We start from the raw sequence: 10,525 nt of genomic DNA, 5'->3' as shown, positions 1-10,525 counted from the left end.
CTGGCCTTACTCTCATCATGGGACTTCCGGACGCGAATGATATATAGTTGGGCTTTAATGCAGGTTCTTGAGTTTGAATATTGAGTGTGGTATCACCTTGTTCGGGAGCTGTTTACTCTCAACGTGGGACTTCTCGACGCAGATGATTTAGTCAGGCCTTACTGTCATTATGGGACTTCTCGACGCGAATGATTTTGTCTGGCCTTACTCTCAACATGGGACTTCCGGATGTGAATGATTTAATTGGGCTTTAAGGTTGTATTTGTTTTTTCTAAGATTCAAAGTTCTGAATCTGAATGATTAAGGTGTCTCTAGATGCAAAAAAAAAAAAATCATTTGTGTATATAATAAAATAAAAAGTACAATTCAAATAAAAAATTAATTATATATCAGAAAAATTTGTAATTTAATACAACAAAATTATTATTTGGTTGAAAAAATATTTATATTTGTTAGTAATAGTGGAGATGGTTTATAATGGTGGTTGCAGTGACAGTGATTGATGTTAGTGATTAGTAATGTTGGTGGTAATAGTTATGATGATTATTGTAGTGACTGTTATGATGGTGGCGGCTGATAGTGGGGGTGGGTGTTGTGATGTGACGTTGCTTGATGTTAGTAGTTGGAGGTGTTGATTGTGATGGCTGAAAAATGAATGCATGATGGTTTGACAAAGTGTTGGTGCTAGTAAGAGATATTGTTAGTTGTGATAGTGGAGATGGTTGTTAGCAGAGATAAATTGTAGTGATGGTAGTGGTTGAAGTGATGGTAGAGGTGCGTTACTAGTGACACTGGTGGCGGCGACCAAAGAATGTGCGGAGATTGTGATGTATTAGTGGTAGTTAGCGGTGGTGCTAGTTGTGATAGATGAGTTGGTCTATAGTAGGGATTGACCGGTAATGGTTGATGATGGTGGTGCTATTGACGGTGGTGGTGGCGGTGAATATAATTATAATAATAGAGATGGTAGGTGTGGTAGAGATTGACAATAGTGATTGGTTGGCGGTATTTGTTGTCGATGGTGGTTGTGATGGTGGAGATGGTGGGTGGTGGTTGACAATGGTGGCGGTGGCAGAGGTGGTTAGTGGTGGTGACGGATGATTATGAATAGAGTGGCGGTGAATATTATCCAACACCAAAATACCTCTTCAGACCCATTAAGACTTGATTGTAGATTTGAATGATTGAGACCTATTCAGACCTATTAAGAGCTAAAATCTTAATAAAAAACAAATGCACTTAATGGTTTGAAGTCTGAACCATTCAGATTCAGACCTCCATTAAGTGCAAACAAATTAGCCCTAATACAGGTTCTTGAGTTGAATATTGAGTATGGAATCGCCTTGTTAGGGAGCAGTTTACTCTCAACATGGGACTTTCAGATGAGAATGATGGGCCTTTCTCTCAATGTGGGACTTCCCGATGCGAATGATTTAGTCGGGCCTTACTCTCAATGTGGGACTTCCCGACGCGAATGATTTAGTTGGGCCTTAATATAGGTTCTTGAGTTCGAATATTGTGTGGGGTTTACTCTAAATCTGAGTTAGACTTTCCGACATGAATGATTTAGTCTGGCCTTACTCTCAAAATGGGACTTCCGGACGCGAATGATTTAGTCGGACTTTAATACAGGTTCTTGAGTTCGAGTATTGAGTGTGGAATCGCCTTGTTTGGGAGCATTTTACTCTCAACGTGGGACTTCCCGACGCGAATGATTTAGTCGGGCCATACTCTCAATGTGGGGACTTCCCGGTGCGAATGATTTAATCGGGCCTTAATGCAGGTTCTTGAGTTTGAATATCGAGTGTGGAATGACCTTGTTAGGGAGTGGTTTACTCTCAACCGGGACTTTTTGATTCGAATGATTTAGTCGGGCCTTAATGTAGGTATCGGACACCAGATGAGAAATCAAAAGAAATTGTTTGCTTTTTGACAAATGCATTAGTGATGCAACTCTATTTTTAGATGAGCTGAATTAAGCAGATCAAAATAGGTTGAGTTAGTAAATTGGCGAGTCGATAATCCATTTAAATTTGGATGCATTAGACGAGTTATATTTTCATGAATTAATTTAACCGCGCCAAATCAAAACTAAATATTCTAGAAGAACAAGACAATATCAACAAACTCTGTGCATATCAACATCTTCTAGAAACTAAGTAAACATCCTTTTCTCACCAAAATTATATAAAATGATCCCATTCATCCTCACAACCACTTTTAGTTCTAGAAACATTATGAGATATTCCCATATTTCAAAATTGTCAAATAAAAAAGTTACTACAAACAAGAAACTCCCCACCAACATTCTTGTTCTAGAACATTATGTGACAGTATTTTTTATTTTTTTTTACGGAAAAGTATCAAAAATACCCCTGAACTATCTAAATAGCTTAAAAATATCCCTCGTTAGATTTTTGGTTCAAAAATACCCCCCCGTTAAATATTTGGCTCAAAAATACCCCTCCCTCTAACGGAATTCGAAAAAGGATCAAAAATACCCCTGAACTATCTAAAATGGGTCAAAAATATCCCTTTGTTAAATATTTGGCTCAAAAATACCCCTTCCCTTAACGAAATTAAATTATTTCTATTGAATTAAACCCTAACTTTAACTTTTTAACCCTAATACTTTAATTTTTTTTATATAAAAGTATTTTTTTAATTTTAAAAATAAGATAATGAAAAAAGTATTTGAATTATAATATAAATTGGTTGAGTTTGATTTGAAAAATAAACATACATTTATTCTAAAAAGGTATTTTCACTTTACATCTTTTTAATCTTTAAAGAAATTAACGAAATTAATGAAATATAAATTTGCACTTAAAGAAATTAACGAAATAAAAATTAAACGATGAACTTTATATAAATTAACGAAATAATTTAATTTCGTTAAATACCCCTCTGTTAAATATTTGGCTCAAAAATACCTCTCCCCTTAACGAAATTAAATTATTTCGATTGAGTTAAACCCTAATTTTAACTTTTTAATCCTAATACTTTAATTTTTTTACATAAAAGTATTTTTTAAATTTTAAAATAAGATAATGAAAAAAAAGTATTTGAATTATAATATAAATTGGTTGAATTTGATTAGGAAAATAAATATACATTTATTCTAAAAAGGTATTTTCACTTTATATCTTTTTAATCTTTAATGAAATTAACAAAATTAACGAAATATAAATTTTCACTTAAAGAAATTACCGAAATATAAATTAAATATTGAACTTTATATAAATTAACGAAATAATCAAAATAATTTAATTTCGTTAAATACCTCTCTGTTAAATATTTGGCTCAAAAATACCCCTCCCCTTAACGAAATTAAATTATTTCGATTGAATTAAACCCTAACTTTAAATTTTTAACCCTAATACTTTAATTTTTTTTACATAAAAATATTTTTTTAATTTTAAAAATAAGATAATGAAAACAAGTATTTGAATTATAATATAAATTGGTTGAATTTGATTTGGATAATAAACATATATTTATTCTAAAAAGGTATTTTCACTTTACATCTTTTTAATCTATAAAGAAATTAACGAAATATAAATTAACGAAATTAACGAAATATAAATTTTCACTTAAAGAAATTAACGAAATATAAATTAAATGATGAACTTTATATAAATTAACGAAATAATTTAATTTTGTTAAGGGAGGGTATTTTTGAGCCAAATATTTAACAGATGGTATTTTTGACGCATTTCAGATAGTTCAGGGGTATTTTTGATCCTTTTTCGAATTTCGTTAGAGGGAGGGGTATTTTTGAGCCAAATATTTAATGGAGGGATATTTTTTAGCCAAAATTCTAACGAAGGGCATTTTAGAGCTATTTCGAATAGTTCAGGGGTATTTTCGAGCCTTTTTCATTTTTTTTATAACCGTGGTATTCGGGCCAACTTGCGCACGCCTCAACTAAATCCACAGGATACGTGTCAACTCCCACCAGCAACAGGTACCAGGTAACTCTGTCCACCGAGGCTAGAACAACATTATGTGATATTTTGCAGTATTTCAAAGTTGACAAAAAAAGAATTTACTCCAAACATATTATCAAAAGTTGTGGTACTTGAATGGCCAGTTTTCGGGCCAATTTGGTGGGTGTAGCCCATGATTCTCGGAGTTGGCCCGTGGTCTAGTGTTGTATCAAGCGAAAATCGATCGGCCCCCCGATGGGCTGTGGAGCGGCTCTAGGTGGTTCGGCGGGGTCGGTGGAGCCATTTTGGTAGTCAAACGGGCAAAACGGTATGAACGGACCATTTTCGGGCCAATTCGGTGGGTGTTAGCCCACGGATCTCGAGGTGGGCCTGGGGTCCGATGCCGTATCTGGGAGAAAATCAATCGGCAGCCATCCGACGGGTTGTGGAGCAGCTCTGGGTGGTCCGGTGGGATCGATGGAGCCATTTTGGTGGTCAAACGGACGAAACAGCACGAACGGACCGTTTTCGGGTCAATTTGGTGGGTGTTAGCCCACAGTTCTCGAGGTGCGCCCGAAGCCAGGTGCTGGGTGAAAATCGACCGGCGATTAGAAGTCTCGGGTTCAAGCCTAATGTATAAAGTCGTATTCGATACCGAATGCGTTAACTCAACTCGAGACTTCCCAACACGACTCAGAAATAATCGAGGTCCAAAACAAATACCGAACACCAATGAAGAAACAAAAGAAAGAAACCAAACTTACATCAAAGTATCTTACCCCACCACCACCACTATATCCATATCCAAGAAGAGATTATTGATCTCTATAAGAAAAAGAAACAACGGTCAACTTTTTGATCATGACCTGTCAACATTAAAGGGAGAATAACATTTTAATCCCTCAATTATAGATAAATATTAGAATAAATAACAATAACTTGAACAATTTTCAAAGGATAAATCAACATAAACTGAACCATTATTTCTTTACTAGGGATATATTTATGAAATAAATTAAAAAAAAAAACATAAAAAAGGTGCATTTTGTGGCTTATAGTCTATGTTGCTCTTACTCTCCGAACATGTTGTTGCACCTACGTTGGATCCTCAAACGTTATACTACTTTTGAAGGATCCGACACACACACCTATCTGCATTTTCAAAGATTCCAAGCAACATAGCTTATAGTAATTATTATATCAGCTCCAATCATTTCTTCAGTATCCGGATCTCCAGTATCGAGCATTCTCAAAACCGTTCTTGCAGTATTGATAATCCTCGAAAGTTTGATCAATTTCGTCTTGTGAGTTCATCACGAAAGGACCATGTTGAACCACGGGTTCGTTGAGAGGTTGTCCACCTAACAGAACAAATCTCAATGGCTTTGAAGATTTGTTCCAGACACTAAGTCCTTCACCGGGGCCTAAAACCAAGCAATGGTGAGCTGATACTGGACCCGAATTTGGAATTCCGAAGACGCCTTCTCCTTCGATTATATACACGAACGCATTCCAAGACTCTGGGATGGCTTGATGGTAGTAAGCTGTTGGTTGTAGGGTGAAATCGAGGTACATTGTAGGCGTTCGTGTGTAAACTGGAGATTGGACTCCCATCGCTTCACCTGCTATAATTTTTACTTGAACCCCGTTGTTCTCTGCTTGTGGTATGTCCTCGTCCAGCAGTTCTTGATACCGTGGCTCGATCCTGCAGTCGGATTTTCAACTTAGTGATACAGAGAGCAGGGTAAAACTAGAACGATTTAAAATTTATTTTGCTCGGATGCTCCAAAAGTTAGGCATTTTTCTGGAAGATCCGACACAGACGTAGTAGCGTAGCATTTCTGGAGGATCTGAACAACATAGTTTAGAACTATTATTTTCAATAGTTTTCGAGTATAGTTATTAAAAAGGCAAGAGCGATCCAATATAGACCATGTAAACACCACAAACTCTTCACTTTTCGGAATGTAAATTTGACTTGGGAAATTTAGTTTCGGGCTAAATCAAACTGAGCTGAACAAGCTTCAAAATGGATTTTTCGAAAGACTATCTGGACAAGTTTAGAGATGATATACATAAATTTAAAAATAAGTCTAGATGTCATAGTTGGGATAATAGTTCTTGATTTGAAGAACATCGTGTCATAAAAATGTCCAAAATCTTTGAGAATTTAGTCAAAGCGAACGTTATGCTTAGCCAAAAAAAGGTAAAAAATAAACCAGAGAAAAGAAAGGTACTTTTGATACTGCATTTAGTATACTACAAACAAATACTCCTCCCCCTGCCCCCACTGTAAAAGTAGATATGAGCTAACATCATTTTTTTACTACTAACACTACCGTAAAGTACAATAAACTACGGTAGTAGTGTGTAAAGTATCTATAAGGGGTAGTCAGGTCAAAAGTTGTGTTGTGCGGACTCTTTAAAAATGCCAACGGGTGCGTGTCGGATTCTCCTAACAATAGTGCATCTTTGGAGGTCTGACACGAATACACCAGCACTTTCAAAGAGTTCGAGCGACATAGGTCAAAAGGAAGACGACTGGTGTAACTAACTTACATTTTGTCCTTAGAAGAAAGATTTATCCAAAGTTGCAACCCTTTTTGACTGCCTTCTCCTGCGGGCATTTCGGAGTGAATTATACCTCTTCCTGCTGTCATCCACTGCAATATCATTCAAAACAAGAAACATGTATCAGCAAACTAAACTTTTCTTTTGTTTGTGTAAGCTGTGTTGCTCGGACTCTTCAAATATACTGTCGGATGTCTGTCGAATCATCCAAAAGTTAGGCTTTTTTGGAGGGTCCTAGAAACATAGCTTGTAAGTGAAAATGTTGAAGAGCTGAATATTATATACCTGCACATCACCGGTATTGATTGTACCCTTGTGACCAGCAAAATCTTGATGAGTAAAAGCTCCCTAAGCAAATGAAAACACAACATCAGCATCATCAATGTCCTAAGTGTTCGTTTTACTTTCAAAATTATGAGTTCAGAATTCAATGTCTGTTGAAATTTTAGTAATTTAACAGGTATATTAACGTTTTTTGTCGAAAATATTGGGTTCAAATAAACACTACATCCGCTTCTATATGATTCAGCTATTTCAACGAGGTATACCATTTGGCGCTTTGCTCTTCTCTTATTCTCCATTGGATGGTTCGGATCCCAAGACAACGGAGCCATCATTATGGAGAGGTTAAAGAGCACCCAACGCAAAGCGGCCTTTCATTCCCTTGTTTCGTCATGGCACACCCCACCACCCCACCCACCGCTCGCTCGAGGGGACAAGAAAACGTCTTCCGTTTTCCGCCCTTCGTGGGCCCTTTCAAGTACTATTGGATTGAATTACGCAACAAATTCGTTTTTACCTCTAGCATGTAAGTTACTGTCTCGAAACCTCTGTGTGGATGATCAGGAAAACCAGCAGGAGCAGAAACTGAAACAATAAAACAGTACTATTTCAACTTCATTTGTCTCACAAAAAACAAGTTAACAAACAACATATTCCACTACTATTTTACTGTCAGGTGCGTGTTAGATCCTCCAAAGAATCCAACACGGATGCCGCAACATTTTTGGAGTGTCCGAAGAACATAAACTCAAAACAGTACCTGAAAATTCATCCAACATGAGGAAAGGATCAAGATTCCTCAATTCATGCCTGCAAGATCAAATTTTTAAAACAAAAACCCCCACATTCAATTAGCAACAAGATTAAAAAAAAGAAGGGGACAAGGTTTAATCATGAATTTAAAACCGTTAATCTGGACTGTGTAGCTCGGACCATCCTAAAGGCACCCATAGGCTATATGGGTCCGGCTCCCCCCACCGGAAGGGCCCCAGTGCGTGCTAGCCACACGAACCGGGGAAAACACCGAGGGAAAGCTAAAGCCACCAAGGCAACTAGCCATCCCAAATATATATATATATATATATATAAAGTGTGACACATGCACACGACCATCAAGACCCTACGCTGGCAACGTGGTTTCCAGTATCGGTCCCCCAGGACCTCCACCTTCTCACGGTGTTCGGGTCAGTTTTTGGGCACCTAAACTAATTCCACAGCACACTAATATCACGCATTAGGTAACTCTATCCACCAAGACTACGATAGACACAAAGAAATCACATAAAAACTTCAGTCTTTTTTTCTTTTTTTTGATAATCATTGTGTCAGGCCAGTTTCCGTGCACCTCGACTAATTCCCTTGGGATACGTATCACCTCCCACTAATATCACATATCACGTAACTCTATCTACCAAGACTAGAAAAGAAAAGAACTCACATAAAAACATAAACTTTACAACATGGAAACCAAGAAAACACATCAAAATCAAACTTCCAAAACACAAATTTCTCTTAAATGTACTTATATTACTATCCAAATAGAAAAAAAAAATGAAAAATACCCAAATAACAAAAAACTTATTAAAAAAAAATGAAATCCCAAAATTTAATACCTTCCAATGCTTCTTCTAACAACAGCTCCATTCCCTTCACTCTGAGGTTTAGCTAAAACTTTCTTAATTACCAATCTTGGATTATCAAAACAAGAATCATATTCATTTGATTCAGACATAATAATATTTTTTCTAATTGAAAAAGAAATTGGTTTTCTTGATAATTTTGTATTTCTAACAAATGCTGTACAATTCAGTAATAATTTTCCAAAAATAGCTCTCATAGAACCAATTCTTGAATTATTTTTTTTGTGTGTATATCTTTTGTAAACTATCTTCCTCTATTTATATGAAAAATTTTACAATGTTCAAATTGAGGGAACTCTGTAAGTTGAATATTGAAAATGACAGCTAGTTTTTTTTAATTATTATTTTATATTTAATTTGGATTATAGTAAGATGATATACAAATATGATGATTTCATGCTTTTGTCATCATGATGGATGTTTATTTCCTATGTGTGAAAAGGCATTTTGGAAGTCAAATGTATTTGGGAGAAATTACTAAATTAGGAAAAGGAAAATTGAACAGATTCGGTGTGCTAAAACTCTCGTCATGCACGAGATTCGGAAGGATCGAACTGTCAGAGTTTATTATGTACAGTCTTATCTTATATTTCTGCAAGAGGCTGTCCCACAGTTTGAATCCATGACCTCCGAGTCACAGGTTAGCAACTTTATCGGTTACTCCAAGGCTCCCTTCGAATTACTAAATTAGGAAAACGCAAATGAAATAGTCGGTTTAGTAGAGCTTCCGCAAGGTACGAAAGTCCGGAAGAATTGAATCTAGAGGTGTCAAACGGGCCGGTCCGGGCCAACCCGGAACCGGCCCTTCCATTTTAACCGGGTTGCGGTTCGGTTAAGGGCCGGGTTTGATGTTAATCGAGCCGGGCCGGACCGGTCCAAACAGTAAAAAAATTAAAACCCACCCTAACCCGGCCCACTTAACCCAACTCGGTCAAACCCACCAAAACCCGGTCAAATCCGTTTAAAAAATAAATAAAAAATCCAATATACACTATATACACTCCAATATACAATATATATTTTTAAAAAAATATATAAACAATTACACATATATGCGTACCATTCAATATATAATTATATATGACAATACGTACTACTTTAAATAAAACATATGCTATAATAGTATAATATATATATATATACACTACAATATATATATATATATACTAATTTACAAAACATATACACATGTATACGTTAAATATATACTACTTTAGAAGATATATACACATATATATGCACCATTCAATATATATGTACTACTTTAAATAAAATATATACTACAATATACATATACATATATACAACAATATGTATATATATATAGTTACATACTAATTTATAAAACATATACACCTGTATACTTTAAAGATATACGTCTATAGAAGATATATACACATATATACGCACCATTCAATATATATGTACTACTTTAAAAAAAGTATATACTACAATATATATATATACTAATTTATAAAACATAAAGTAATGTATACGTTAAATATACACGTCTATAGAAGATCTATTCACATATATACACTCTATTCTATATATATGTAATACTTTAAATCAAATATACTATAATATATACACATTACAATATATATTTGTATAGTTATATACTAATTTATGAAACATATACACATGTATACGTTAAATATACACGTCTATAGAAGATCTATTCACATATATACACTCTATTCTATGTATACGCACCATTCAATGTATATATACTACTACTTATAAAATATACTACATTATATATATATATATATATATATATATATATATATATATATTACAATATATATAGATATACTTATATACTAATTTATAAAATATATACACATGTATACATTAAATATACACTTCTATAGAAGATATATACACGTGTATACGCACCATTCAATGCATATATACTACTACTTATAAAATATACTACATTATATATACATTACAATATATATAGATATACTTATATACTAATTTATAAAACATATACACATGTATACATTAAATATACACTTCTATAGAAGATATATGCACAAATATACAAAACATATGCTACTTAATATAATAAATTAATAATATTTGGTAGTAAAT

The 10,525-nt window shown here is 34.6% G+C and overlaps 1 protein-coding gene across 1 annotated transcript; it reads right to left on the bottom strand.

Annotated features, from left to right (window-relative positions):
• Positions 1 to 4,816: 4,816 nt before the first annotated feature.
• Positions 4,817 to 8,671, bottom strand: LOC107864441 (pirin-like protein). The gene is made up of 6 exons (XM_016710804.2): positions 8,396 to 8,671; positions 7,543 to 7,592; positions 7,300 to 7,367; positions 6,786 to 6,848; positions 6,489 to 6,592; positions 4,817 to 5,634 (listed from the first exon to the last, which is right to left on the bottom strand). The coding sequence occupies exons 1-6, from the start codon at positions 8,617 to 8,619 to the stop codon at positions 5,148 to 5,150; spliced, it is 996 nt and encodes a 331-aa protein (XP_016566290.2). The 5' UTR covers positions 8,620 to 8,671; the 3' UTR covers positions 4,817 to 5,147.
• Between the last annotated feature and the right edge of the window lie 1,854 nt (positions 8,672 to 10,525).

This window comes from Capsicum annuum, chromosome 3 (assembly GCF_002878395.1).
Source record: "Capsicum annuum cultivar UCD-10X-F1 chromosome 3, UCD10Xv1.1, whole genome shotgun sequence".
NCBI lineage: Eukaryota > Viridiplantae > Streptophyta > Magnoliopsida > Solanales > Solanaceae > Capsicum > Capsicum annuum.
This window is presented reverse-complemented; position numbering and strand designations above follow the sequence as displayed.

Coding starts and splice junctions, on each gene's coding strand:
- LOC107864441 (XM_016710804.2), bottom strand. CDS start 8,619: ATGAGAGCTATTTTTGGAAAATTATTACTGAATTGTACAGCATTTGTT. Junction 6,593..6,785: donor TCAATACCGGTGATGTGCAG/GTATATAATATT, acceptor ATGATATTGCAG/TGGATGACAGCAGGAAGAGG. Junction 5,635..6,488: donor CTTTCTTCTAAGGACAAAAT/GTAAGTTAGTTA, acceptor ATCCGACTGCAG/GATCGAGCCACGGTATCAAG.